The sequence below is a fragment of the Peromyscus maniculatus genome, chromosome 10, assembly GCF_049852395.1.
Source record: "Peromyscus maniculatus bairdii isolate BWxNUB_F1_BW_parent chromosome 10, HU_Pman_BW_mat_3.1, whole genome shotgun sequence".
Classification (NCBI taxonomy): Eukaryota; Metazoa; Chordata; class Mammalia; order Rodentia; family Cricetidae; genus Peromyscus; species Peromyscus maniculatus.
The window spans coordinates 2949709-2963162 of record NC_134861.1 but is presented as its reverse complement, the minus strand read 5'-3'; the positions used below and the strand labels follow the sequence as shown (position 1 = coordinate 2963162).

The 13454-nt window shown below is 51.4% G+C and overlaps 1 protein-coding gene across 9 annotated transcripts in view; it reads left to right on the top strand.

Moving 5' to 3' along the window:
* Positions 1 to 13454, top strand: part of Afap1 (actin filament associated protein 1) — a 122443-nt gene that overhangs the window by 72921 nt on the left and 36068 nt on the right. For all 9 annotated transcript variants that reach the window (XM_076545716.1, XM_076545714.1, XM_016004032.3 and 6 more), the window contains 3 exons: positions 6127 to 6228; positions 6736 to 6817; positions 12446 to 12595. In XM_076545716.1, coding sequence (XP_076401831.1) covers positions 6127 to 6228; positions 6736 to 6817; positions 12446 to 12595 — 334 coding nt within the window. The remainder of the gene's footprint in view (positions 1 to 6126; positions 6229 to 6735; positions 6818 to 12445; positions 12596 to 13454) is intronic.

The window sequence follows — 13454 nt, the reverse complement described above, 5'->3', positions numbered from 1 at the left end:
AGATCCAGTGAGCTTGTTCTAATGGATCAACAGATCCTCTGGGCAGATGTGGACGTGTGCAGACCTGGGGGAGTGTTTCAGTCAGTTTTCTGCTACTGTGACAAAATGCCTGAGTGAAACCCTTTGAAGGAGGGCAAGTTTATTTTTGGCTCAGTGTTTCAGTCCATGGTCAGTTGGCTCCACTGCCTTCAGGCTTATGGCAGAGTCAACAGTCATGGCTGGAGCCAATGGTAGAGGAAGCTGCTTACTTTGGGGCAGTTAGGAAGGGAGCAGTAGGTAGAGGTGAGGGCACTCTATCCCCTTCAAGTTAGTGACCAAATTTCCTCCTGCTAGGCTCCATCTTGTAAGGTTTCATCACTTCCCAATCAAGTCCCAGGCTGATGGTCAAGCTTCAGCATGTGGTCTCCGGAGACATGTAAGACTCAGCCTACAGCAGGTGGCTGGAGCAGGATGCCTGGAAGAGAGAGGAGGCTGCCGTCTGGAGGATGAGCAGTACTGAGTCAAAAGACTGCACAGCTCCTCCAGGGGCAGCACACACAGTCACACAGGCCCACAGGCATGCAGAGAGTTCCACAGACAGACACACATACAGAGTCACATAGACAGGCAAACATAGTGTCAGACCAGCACAATTACACAAACAGACCATTTTGAGCCACACAGAGCCGCACAGACAGACACACATGTGCACACAGACAGGCAGACACATACGCAAACACATAGCACCTGTCTCCACCAGGACTGGTAGGAATAGGTGAAATGTGCTACCACATGCTTCTCCTGTGGGCAGGGAAAACCAAAGAGAAAGGAAGACAACGTAGCTTTGCCAGACCATGCCTCTGCAGCCTCTGGAGTGCAGGCTTTGGTGAGAACGAAGAACTCATCAAGTTCAGGGTTGTTTGTAATTGCAGCCAATTTCCTTAGTTAAAGCTTCAATTACAAGCTGGGGTTACTGGAGGACTGGTTACAGAAGTGCTGGGTGGGACACTTCTCAGCTGTCCACCATGGGGATGCCCACCACGGGGATGCCCACCACAGGGATGCCCACCACGGGAATGCCCACCACGGGGATGCCCACCACGGGGATGCCCACCACGGGGATGCCCATCACGGGGATGCCCCCCACAGCCTTTCCTTTGGCTGTTGCTTTGTGAGATTTAGCTAGAGAGTAAGGCTTAGTAAAAGGCAAGGCCTTGCTCAGGTGGTGAGTGGCGGAGCAGGCCTAGACTTGAACCGTAGAGCTCAGAACTTACCCCTTCCAGTATGTTTCTCTCCAGAGAAAGGATAGTCTTGTCCTTAATGCAGACATGCCTGTCGCTTGAAGATTTAGTCACTGCCTGGGGCAGAAGGAAGGGGAACCTGAAAAGGGAGCCAGGGGCCTAGTTTCCGGGTGAGGAAAGCTGATCCTCCCCCCTCTTGTTGCCTGGGGAAGGCGAGGTCCCTGGGTGGAGGGTCCCCACAGGCTTTTCCCCCAGAAGTCACAGGAGGAGAGTCTTGCAGTGAAGCGTTGGCCTCTTCCCCCATTTTCTTCCCATCTTAAGTGTGGGCATTCTGTTTTCTCCTGGGAAAGCTGAGCGGCGGAGTGGCTGGGAACAGACCCCAGTCCTGCTGATGCTTGGGTCAGATCCCAGCAAAGCGACAGGGACGGGGCTGGCTGTGAAGCTGCTTTGCCGGCCACTGTGCAGACTGGGGACATCGTGTTTCTGTTTGCCCAGGAGTCTGGGTTTGAGTCCCAAGGCATCTTAGTCCCCAGACGAACAAGGGAATTCTAAAAGAGCTACCTGCTGACTGTAGAGATGAGGGGTGTGAGCCCCACGTGCACTGGACTTCATACCACTGGACCTCATGAACCCAGTGACATGCAGGGGGTGGCCGAGAAGACACTTATGCTGGGACTGTGACCCGTAGTCCGGCAGTTCCTGCCTCTGTAGCTCAGGGTCACAGTCTGAGCTCTCAGCATGAGTCAGAAGACTGCTCACACTAGTGACAGCACTGGTGTCACCGAGACTGCCACCTGTGAAAGTGTCCATGCTGGATGCCGTCCTGCAAGATGGGGCTTCTCAGTTCCATCCTTTGCTAGTGAGGAGATGGAGGTTTGGGATGAGTTCTTTCTTTCCCCCAGGGCCACACAGCTGGTGACTGGTGTTCCGTCCCCCTGATTCACCGAGGGAGTAGGATCAGATAGTTTTCTCAACCCCCTGTGTGACCAGCTTTCCTGAGCCCACACCTGCTCTGTGCTCAGTTCCTCCTGACAGAGAGGGGGGAGGAGCCCCCTCCCCTGCCCTCTGCTTCCCCTAGGCCAGTGGTTCTCAACCTTCCTGATCTGCGACCCTTTAATACAGTTCCTCTAGTTGTGTTGATCCCCAACCACAAAATTTCTTTCATTGCTACTTCAATCTGTAATTTTGCTACTGTTATAATTCATAATATAAATATCTGATATGTGATCCCCCAAAGGGGTCATGACCTGTGGTTGAGAACCACTGCCTTAGAGAGACCCGGGATACCTGGCTGCTGTCCATTCTCTACTTCCCTCCTTCCCTCCTTCCTTCTCCTTGCTCCTAAGGCCAATCCTCTTGCTTGCTTCCTGCCTTCCTATTCCATCATGCTTGAACACCCAGTTTCTCTTCATTCATTCATTCATTTTTGGTTTTTGGAGACAGGATCTCTCTATGTAGCCCTGGCTGACCTAGAACCCACTATGTAGACCAGGCTGGCCTCAAACCTAGAGATCCACCTGCCTCTGCCTCCCAAGTGCTGGGATTAAAGGTGTGCACCACCACCAACCAGCACCCAGTTTCTCTCCTTTAACTACCCTTAAGTGCAGGATAGAAGGGGAAGAGCATGCTTGGTCTTCCCCCTCTGTTCCCTGGCTGCCCTCTTCCTGGGGAGTGCACCACTATGTGGCTGGGAGGACCATCTTTTTGCTTGCAACTCTACTTATTTTGACCTCTGACTGGGATGTGCCTCTGGATCCAGGCTTATCGCCCACACCCCCTGTATGTCTTTCCTGTCACCCCGGTGCTGAGGATAGAAATACAGGAGTGTGTGCCAAGACCGCAAGTGAGTCTACCAGAAATGGCTGCTGCTTTCTCAGGCAATGCCTGCATGCCTCATCCCCACCCCACCTCTGCATCCTCACTGCCACCTCTGCATCCTCACTGTCCCCTCTGCATCCTCACTGTCCCCTCTGCAGCCTCACTGTCCCCTCTGCATCCTCACTGTCCCCTCTGCATCCTCACTGTCCCCTCTGCATCCTCACTGTCCCCTCTGCAGCCTCACTGTCCCCTCTGCATCCTCACTGTCCCCTCTGCAGCCTCACTGTCCCCTCTGCATCCTCACTGTCACTCTGCATCCTCACTGTGACCTGTGCATCCTCACTGTCCCCTCTGCATCCTCACTGTCCCCTCTGCAGCCTCACTGTCACCTGTGCATCCTCACTGTCCCCTCTGCATCCTCACTGTCACCTCTCCAGCCTCACTGTCACCTCTGCATCCTCACTGTGACCTGTGCATCCTCACTGTCCCCTCTGCATCCTCACTGTCTCCTCTGCATCCTCACTGTCCCCTCTGCATCCTCACTGTCCCCTCTGCATCCTCACTGTCACCTCTCCAGCCTCACTGTCACCTCTGCAGCCTCACTGTGACCTGTGCTGTCACTGCCCCCGTGCTGTCACTGCCCCCATGATGTCACTGTCCCTGTGATGTCACTGCCCCCATGATGTCACTGTCCTTGTGATGTCTCTGCCCCTGTGCTGTCACTGCCCCTGTGATGTCACTGTCCCTGTGCTGTCACTGCCCCTATGATGTCACTGCCCCTGTGCTGTCACTGTCCCTGTCCTGTCACTGTCCCTGTGATGTCACTGTCCCTGTGATGTCGCTGCTGCTGTGATGTCACTGCCCCTGTGTTGTCACTGTCCCTGTCCTGTCACTGCCCCTGTGATGTCACTGCCCCTGTGATGTCACTGCCCCTGTGATGTCGCTGCCCCTGTGATGTCACTGCCCCTGTGACGTCACTGCCCCTGTGATGTCACTGCCCCTGTGATGTCACTGTCCCTGTCCTGTCACTGCCCCTGTGATGTCGCTGCCCCTGTGCTGTCACTGTCCCTGTCCTGTCACTGCCCCTGTGCTGTCACTGTCCCTGTCCTGTCACTGCCCCTGTGATGTCACTGCCCCTGTGATGTCACTGCCCCTGTGATGTCACTGCCCCCATGATGTCACTGTCCCTGTCCTGTCACTGCCCCTGTGATGTCACTGCCCCTGTGATGTCGCTGCCCCTGTGATGTCACTGCCCCTGTGACGTCACTGCCCCTGTGCTGTCACTGCCCCTGTGATGTCACTGGCCCTGTGCTGTCACTGCCTCTGTGATGTCACTGCCCTGTGACGTCACTGCCCCTGTGACGTCACTGCCCTTCCCTCTTCCCTCTTCTCAGTTCCTCACCGTGCTCACCCACGTTCCCTACACTGGTTTTCTTTCCCTCCTGTGTGATTCCTTCAACAATCCGCACGCGCTGTGTTCTGGGCGTTGTCTGAGGGACTTGGTCTGTAGAAGCGGTATCTTTATTGCTGATAAAAGCAACTTAGGGGAGGAAGGATGGATTGCAGCCCACATTCCTTCACTGCAGGCAAGTTAAGGCAGCCTGAAGTAGACGGTCACATCACACCCACAGCCAAGAGCAGCGAGCAATGAATGGCGTGCTCGCTGTGCTCAGGCCTCTCTGTACTTACAAGTCTAGAACACAAATTTAAAGAATGGTGTCGCCCACCGTGGGTGGGCCATCCCACTTCTATCAATGGAATCAGAACAATCTGGCTAGACAGGTCCCCCTGGTCTAGACGATCCCTCCTTGAGACTTCCTTCCCTGGCAACTCCACATTGTGTCAAAGAGACAATTTAAGGTAGTGTCACAGGGCCTTAGTCCATTCCTGTTGCTTTAACAAGATGCTTCACATCAGTCATCCATAAACAGAAATTTGTCTCTCACAGTTCTAGGGGTGGGAGACTGGTGGGGGCCTGCGCTCTGCTTCATAGATGGCTCTCAGTTGTGTGTCCTGTACCAGAAGCATGGAAGCTCTTCTCTGAGGTCTGAGCCCTTCATAGAGGCTCAGCTCCCCTGACTCTGCTGCCTTCTAAACCACCCCCTCCATTCCAAGGCTGCTGCTTCGGAGTTTAATTTTTAACATGAATTTGGAAGAATAGAAGCATCGAACATTTATGCTCCTTAGAGGAGGAGGCGGTTCAGGCTCCGGACAGTTCATTATTCTGCCGAGGTGAAAGGCAGACCGCAGAGCTGTTCACCCTGGCTGTGGAGCCCCTACTCACACTGTGATCCTCCCATCTCTCCTTCCAGTGATCAGCTTCCGTCTCCTCCCGGGCCCGAAGGGGACATAGGACTGGACCCCTACACCCACCACCCACTCCCTACTCCCCTGTCCTCTCCTCCCCGACACTCGGGCTCCTTAAACACATGTCACCTCCTGCAGAGCCTTTGAACTGCTGTTCACTCTGCCCAGGAGCTTTTCTGTCAGTTCACATGGCCAGAGCCTTGTGATACCCACTTACAGCTTGTGTGTCATCCTGGACAGCCCCCAAATCCTCTTGCTCTAAGGTAGTTGACACCTTCTTGTGAAAGGATCATGCTTTGTTCTTGTAGTTCTTTAGTTTGTCAGACATCACCTTCTTTAAAAAAAAAAGATTTATTTTTATTTTTAATTATGTGTATGTGTACGTGAGTGTAGGCACCCAAGGAGGCCAGAAGGGTGTCGAATCCCCTGCAGCTGGAATTACAGGTAGTTGTGAGCTACCTGACAGGTACATGCTCTTAAATGCTGAGAACCTTCCCAGTCCCTCACTTTTTGGATGACCCTCATTGCTTATGATGACATCCCAGTGCTGTGGGAGAGAACTTCCAGAGAGGACCTGGAGTATTTTTTTCCCGCCATTTCCCAGTGTAGGACTGGACAGGTGATTTGGAGAGCAAATGAGTGAACAAAGTCAAGTCCATGTGAGTTCAAACACCAAGTGCTGTTGACCCCTCGGGTTCCCCTGCCTGCCCACACAGGACTCAACGCATCGCCTGGGCACCCTTGCCTCTGGGCAGGCTCAGACTGTGTCTCATTCCCACAGGTGATCAAAGAGGCCTACAGTGGCTGCAGTGGCCCTGTGGATCCAGAGTGTTCCCCACCACCCAGTGCCAGTGCCCCCGTGAACAAGGCAGAACTGGAGAAGGTGAGAGATGTCAGCTCCCAGGAAGCCTTTTGTTTTGCTGATGGTTTTTATTTTCTGTGCAGATGAATTGTACATGTGTGCAGTGTGTTGGTTAGCCAGGGTATCATCCCTCATGTCTGCCCCCTTAGACCTCCATCCTTTCATTCGTAATTACTGGTTTTAATAACACTCTGCGAGAACTGCAGCCCTTCGGTAGGCACGTCTGCAGTTCTGCCCCTGTCCGTTTTCAGTGCCTGCTTTGGACTGAGCCCCAAGGAATCATCTCACAGACCCTGTGGCTTGTTTATTACCAATGAAGGATGATGATGTGGACTTAAAGGAGTGAGTGGCCTGGTTCATTCATAGCTCTTAAATGAGGTCTGAATGCAGTGCACACTTGCAGTGCTCAGTAGGTCTGTGCTGGTGTGCCGTCTGCAAAGTGTTCAGAGATAATGCTTCACTTTCCATCAGACCTCACCAGGTCTGCATGACCACTGTGGGAATAACGTGATCCTTGTGTCCTTATAGAAATTGTCTTCAGAGAGGCCCAGCTCCGATGGAGAAGGTGCTGTGGAAAATGGAGTCACCACGTGCAATGGAAAAGAACAAGGTGAGATTCTAACACACATGCCAAGAATAGCTGAGCTCAAAAAACCAGTTGCAGTGAGACTGTGTGGGAAGGCACCGTGCCTCAGCCATGTAGGCATCACCACCCTTCTGTTCCCTGAGAACACAGGAAGGCCTTTGGATTTGCAACGGCCCAGAACCTTCCTCTCTTGTCCTACCTGCATCTCAATTATTGTCAAACCATGGAAAATACAGATACCACAGAATTTATAATTTCCCACCATTTTAAAGTGTCCCGTGGACATTAAACACACAGAGTGCTGTGTAGCCATCACCTGTGTCCATCTCTGGAACTTTCTGTCTTCACAAATCAAAACCTTGTTTCCATGAAACCCAAGCCCCTCACCCCTTCCCCAGCCCCACAAATCACCATTCTGCTTTCCATCTCTGTGGATTCCACACACTGGGACCTCACTCAAGTGGAATCCTGTGGTACTTCCCCATTTACAACTGCCTTATTTCATCCAGTACGGTGTCCTCAAGGCTCATCTGTATTGTAGTGTGCGTGAGCCTTTCCTTCCTTTTCAAGACTGAATAACGTTCTGTTATATGGACTGCATCTTGCTGTCCATTCGTCTACCAGTGGTACTTGTGGTGCTTCTGACCCTCGGCTCTTGAGAGCAGACCCGCTGTGAACCTGGATGTGCAGGGGATGTGCCTTTTGTTTAAACTTGACTTTATAGCAATATAGATGACATTCAGTAAAACATAACAGCTGTGACTTAACCCTTCTTTGAGCTTTAATATATACCTCTAGCAAGTAACCATCTGCACAATCAAGAGAGCATTTCTGTCACCCCAGTGTTCCTTTGCACTCCTCTCTGTCACCTCTGCCCCCTCCCACCCCTGGCAGCTGCTGCTGTTTCCTGCCTTCACTTGGGATCCAAGGTGTACCACCTCTTGGGGGTCCCTTCCCCATATCTCAACGCACCTTGATCCACAGTGTGAGAGCTGCTGCGCAGCCTTCCCTGTGGAGATGAATTCTGCTCATCATCCACTGACTGATCTCAGGACACGCAGTGACTCTAGGGACATTCTGACTCCCAGGTGGGACACACTGGACTGTGGAGACATTCTGACTTTCAGGTAGAACTTGTGGGGACTTGTGGGGACATTCTGAGTCCCCTACAGGACATATGGAAACTGTGAGGACATTCTGGCACCGCACAGGCCTGGCATGTGGGGACAGTGGGGACATTCCCATTCCCCGGTAGGAATTTGCATCCCCAAGGACCTATCTAGAAGTAGGGTTGCAAGCCCACACGTTCTCATGGGCTTGCTGCCCGTCTGGCCTGCAGTCTTTACCTGGTATTGCATAGGTGTGTGGTGGTGTGCAGCTCTAGCCTCCCCAGTGGTGAGCACTTTAACATTCTTGTTGCCTATATATCTCTCTAGAAAGATGTCTCCACAGACCCTTTGCCCATATTCCTATGGGGTTGTTTCTTTTTGAGCTTTTGGAGGCTCTTCACATACTCTTCTTGTAAGCCATTTATAAAATATGTTTCCTAAAGATTGTCCCCCATCTGTGGGGCTGAACATTTTATTCTGAGTATGCACTGGAGTGAGGGGTAGGACTTGAGGGTGTGTGGAGAGAGCTCCACATGGACCTGAGAGCTTGCTCAGGGTGCCTGGGCCCTCATCTGTGCGGCTCATATGTGATGATTGTTCCTACCTGGGAATGAGTCATGTCCCGCAGCAGCAGCAGCTGTCCCAGCCCTGAGAACTCTGAAGCCCAGACAGTGGGACAGTTCACTCCGGAAGGTCACACTGTCTGTTTCTTCATTGTGGTTTTCTAATGCAGTCTGGTCCACATATAATTTTAGTCTTGCCCTTTGCCCAGAACTGCTCTTGAGTGGAAGCTCCTACCAGCCATGTTCTGTGTAATGAAGAGCTCAGCCTGGGAAGCTGTCTTTACCTTTTTCTCTGAGGCAGGATTGCCCTGCAGCTCCTGTTTTGCTATGTGGCTCATATCTTTCTTTTCGGTTTGTTCTTCTTGTCATGAGATAGTCTCCTTGGACAGGTTGATCTCAGCCTCATGGACTCAAGCATCCTTCCAGCCTTAGCCTCCCAAACTGGGACTTCAGAGGTGCCACCCACCAGGTTACTGTTTCACTGCTGAGGTACAACAGCTGGGCCGACAGCCCAGTTTTCTTGCTTCGTGTCCCCAAACCTCTGGGAACCTGTGTGACTAGGGTCTATGGAGTAATGTGTCTGTTGGATATTCACGTCCCTAGGAATCTCCTCTTCACTCTGTAAAAAGAAAGTTATTTGTTATTTATATGAGAGTATGTGCACATGTGTGTGCAGGTGCCCGTGGAGGCCAGAAGACATCTTTGGATCTCTGGGGTTAGAGGCGAGGCCCCTGACATCAGTGCTGAGATCTGAACTCAGGTTCTCTGTAAGAGAAGTACATGCTCTTAACTGCCAAGTGGTCTCTTCGCTAACCCCTTCCTATTCCTTTTGAACAAGGACAGCTTTATGTGTTTGGGAATGGGCTGGTGACCTGGTTACACATGTTTCTTTTGTGTGACACTGCCTGGTGTGTTATAGGTGCTGGTCGAAGATCACAAAGGAACCTCACGGTCCAGATGCGCCCCAAGTTCCCTTGCCTTCTTCTTGGTCCTTATTGCTCTCTACTTTGATTGGAGAAATGGGGGCCGGGCTTTCCTTAGCTTGGCCCTTCTGTGATGGATCTTGTGGCGGTCACAGAAAGGAAGCCTAGGCACCTCCACACTATGGTCTCACCAGAGAAGGCAGCAACCAAAGCTATAGCTCTCTGAGATGCCCATTTCTTCTTTCAGGATGAACCCTGGGGAGTCAGTGACTGTCCTATAGCAGATGTGGGGAAAGACGATGGAAGTCCTAGACTGTAGAAACTGTGCGGCCCACACCCAGTGCTCTGTGCCTTTCAGACAGAGTCCTCAATGGGGTGTCTGTGGGTGGACCTGTTGAACCCAGGGTCTGATGATGTCACCCCGCCCCCCCGCTACCCCTAGACTACAGAAAACCCTTTTATTTCCATCGCTGTAGGAGAAAGTGGGCCTGCCTAGTTTTGTCCTTTACACACTGAGATATGAACGTTCTCTTTCTGTCTCCGTCATGAGGACACTGGTCTTGGCCATCTCTGCTCTTTGAACCCTTCCACCGTTCTGCTATGTCACCTCACTGAGTTGAGAGTTCTCTATCGCCTTCTGAAGTTGGTAATGTGCTACATCCTGCCCCTTTCCCACTGAATAGCCTCAAAGTGTCCTCGATGGCTTTCCCGTCATGTCCCCACATAGGGACCTTTCTTCCAAGGATGACCTAGGATGTGATTATTCTCTGCCGTAGGGTCTGGAGTCCAGCAAGTACTCTGCTGGCAGGAGCTGGGCTCATGTATGCTGAGACTCTGAATCCTACTCTCTCGGAGTCCTGCTGCCTGAGTGGGAGGCTTACCTCAGGGACCGGTCTCCTCACTTCCAGCTGGCCTGGGAATAGGAGGCAATGAAGCTCATCTCTGGGTTCCTGGCAAGCCACTGATGGAGCCAAACACTGTCACTCCCACCCCCTGTGGCTTGGCTGGACTGAAGGAGAAATGACCTAGATCTCTTGCCCTGGGCTTCTGTCTGGTAGAGGAGGAAGTGCTGGGTCTTCCCACCGAGGCTTTTGATAAGTTCTCAGTACTCAGTAAGTAAATGTGTGTCTAAGAGCATGGAAAAGGGGTTGCACAGACATTCTCAGGGGTACTTCCCCTAAGAACTCAGGAGGCCTTAACCTAGTTTATTTAAAATAAGTAAAAAATGTCTGTGTTCTAAAAACACAAGCTGCAGGCTGAGGTGCAAACAGCAGAGGCTGCAGATCAAGGCCATGGTTAGGGCTGGTCCCTGGGGGCCTTTCTTCCCGGCTTGTGTCTTCACGTGTTCTGTGAAGTCTATAAAAGCACACTACTTTTTGCATCAATCATCCACACCACATGGCCTCATGTAACCTTCTTTATTAGGACTCCCATCTCCAAATACAGCCACTCTTGGGGTCAGAATTGTGGGGCTAAGGCAGGAACATTCAGTATAGAATGTTGTCTGTCCTCAAATTCTTCATGGCTTCATCTTTTAGCCACAGTATAGCAGCTCTTTCCTCAGACACTGCTACTTGCTTTTACATCAGAGGGGAGGCAGGAATTCACCCACTCATCTTATTGGGGTGGGGGACAGGTAGAAGTAGAAATGGGGAGCATTTCCTCTTCATCACCAGAGAGGATTGAAAAGGCATTTGTGAGTGAGCATGTGTGTTTAGAGGAAGGGTTGGAGAATTATTCCATAGTGTGTCACATGTCTCTGGATGTTCTGTCTCTGAAATAATTCATGTGATGGGCTGGGGTTTAGTTGTTTCTGAAAAGGGAGAATGGAGCCTGGCTACCTGTTGCATTCCAAAAGGCTTTGTGTTGCCTAAATGGTTGTCCCAAATGGTTGAAGGATTGTACTAGAAGTATGTAGGGAGAGAGGTGATGTTGTATTGGTCTTGATGCAGAAGTGCACCCCAAGTGAGGTTGTGTCCCACTGGCGGAGACCCTTAGGGAAGGGCCTTGCACCCTGGCTCTAGCACATGGCACCCTTAAGAGACTGAGATGGAAGGATCAGGTCCCTCAGGTCCAAGTGTGTCCTTACACATCCATCCTCACTTCTCTGAGCCTCGTCCCTGGGTTCACGGCTGAAGTCTGAGGGTAGAAGAGGGGGTACCCATGGCTGAGTAGGAGCACATGCAGGACACCAGTTGGCAGTCAACCTCCCCCCGTGGCATAGTGTGGAGGGGTGAGAACTGCCCTATGGCAGCACTTGGAGCTGTGATCACCTGCATGGACTCTGCATCAAGGTGATGCATGTGTGAGTGCCAGATTTCCAGGTCTTCTGGTCTTATTGGGGAAGCCAAAAATTCTTTTTATGCAAAGTGTGTCTAGATTTATATATTGACAGTTTCTAGCCATCACTGTCCTGGCCAAAAGAGATGATAGTCTGAAAGGTAGGCCTCTGATCTGAGAGCTCTGGACAGGGACGCTTAGAGTAGTGTCTAAAATGGACAGAGACCCCTAATGAGGACCCACTTCCTTTCCTCCTTGAAGACCTGCCCCTTGTCAGCCAGCCTGCTGTTGCAAAGGCACCAGCTTCCCTTGGTTTCTTGGGCACCTCCATCTTCCCCACACTGATGGAATGTATCAACCTATCTTCCTACCTGGGCATTGCTCCCTCTGGGACAGACAGAATTCATTCCTTATGTCTGAGCAGTCAGCCAGGGCAGGCTCTGACCACTCAGCTACTCTCCTGTCATTCCCATCTTCACATGGTTCTTGCCATTATTTGCCATCCTTTGTTGCCTTCAGCACATCATGTGTGTCTGATAATGCACATGTGTCTGTATGCACATGTGTACATGCCATAGCTGGTCTTCCCTGGAGTATAGGCTTTCTGGGTACAGCCATACCCTTCTGTGACCCCAACATCTGGACCCGCAGCTGGTTCATCACAGATGTTCATGTGCATGATGAGTAACAGTTTGCGGGGGAAAAATGGCCTGGTGATTAATGCTGTGATTTTTCCCACTCGACATGAATGGTTAAGACACACTTTTGTGTTGACAGTGAAGAGGAAGAAAACCCCTAAGTCAGATGGCAAGGGAACTGTGTCCAAGGTCACCGGGAAGAAAATCACCAAGATCATTGGTCTGGGGAAGAAGAAGCCATCCACAGATGAGCAGACATCGTCAGCGGAGGAAGACGTGCCTACCTGTGGTAAGACCCTGCCACGTGCCAGCATCAGAGCAACAGACTGCCCCCGGGTGTGCTCTGGGGCCGTCTGAACTGTGGAAAGCACTTTCAGGTTTTAGTATGGAAGAATCTTCAGGGGTATGCAATGCTCTTCCCAGGTTCTCTCAAGGTTAAAAAACAATGTTCTCTATTGCATGATGACACCTCCCCAGTTCCACTCCAGCGTTTCCAGATACAGGTACAAGACAAGCCAAAGCTCTAGCACCAAGTCTCCTTTGCCTCAAACTTCTAGATCCAGAGACAGCTGTCCATCCCACAGTTTGTCTTCTGTCCTTTTTTTTCCGGGGGTGGGGGCTGCTTTGTCAGGGATTGGGTAAAGCATGTGGTCTCTAGCAGCAACCAAGCCAGCCCTGCCCACCATGGCCTCTGGGCTAGGGGATAAAGAAAGGAAACAAACCAGAGGAATGCATGTGTAACAGCCAGCGGTGACACCGTGGGAAAGCAAAGAGGTGGAGGGTGCTGTTATAGCTCCTATGTTAGGCTGTGGCCAGGCCGCTGGGGACAGCCTCCATGAGAGTGGACTCGACATCATACTGTAATAGCCCTGTTACCATACTCAGGAGAACTACCGAGTTCTTTCGAGGAGGAAAACTTCATAATCGGAAAGAGAGCTGTTTGTCTTTTGATTTTGTTTTGTTTTATAGTACTAGAGATGTTCTAGGCTGGTGTTCTACCACCAGGCCTTTCCTTTCTTTAAAAAAAAAAATCAAGAATGGAGCCTGGCATGGGGGTACATTCCTGTAATCCTAGTACCAAGGAGGCAGAAGCTAGAGGGTTGCTGCCAATAAGGCTAGCCTGGGCTATGTAGTGAATACTAACCAGG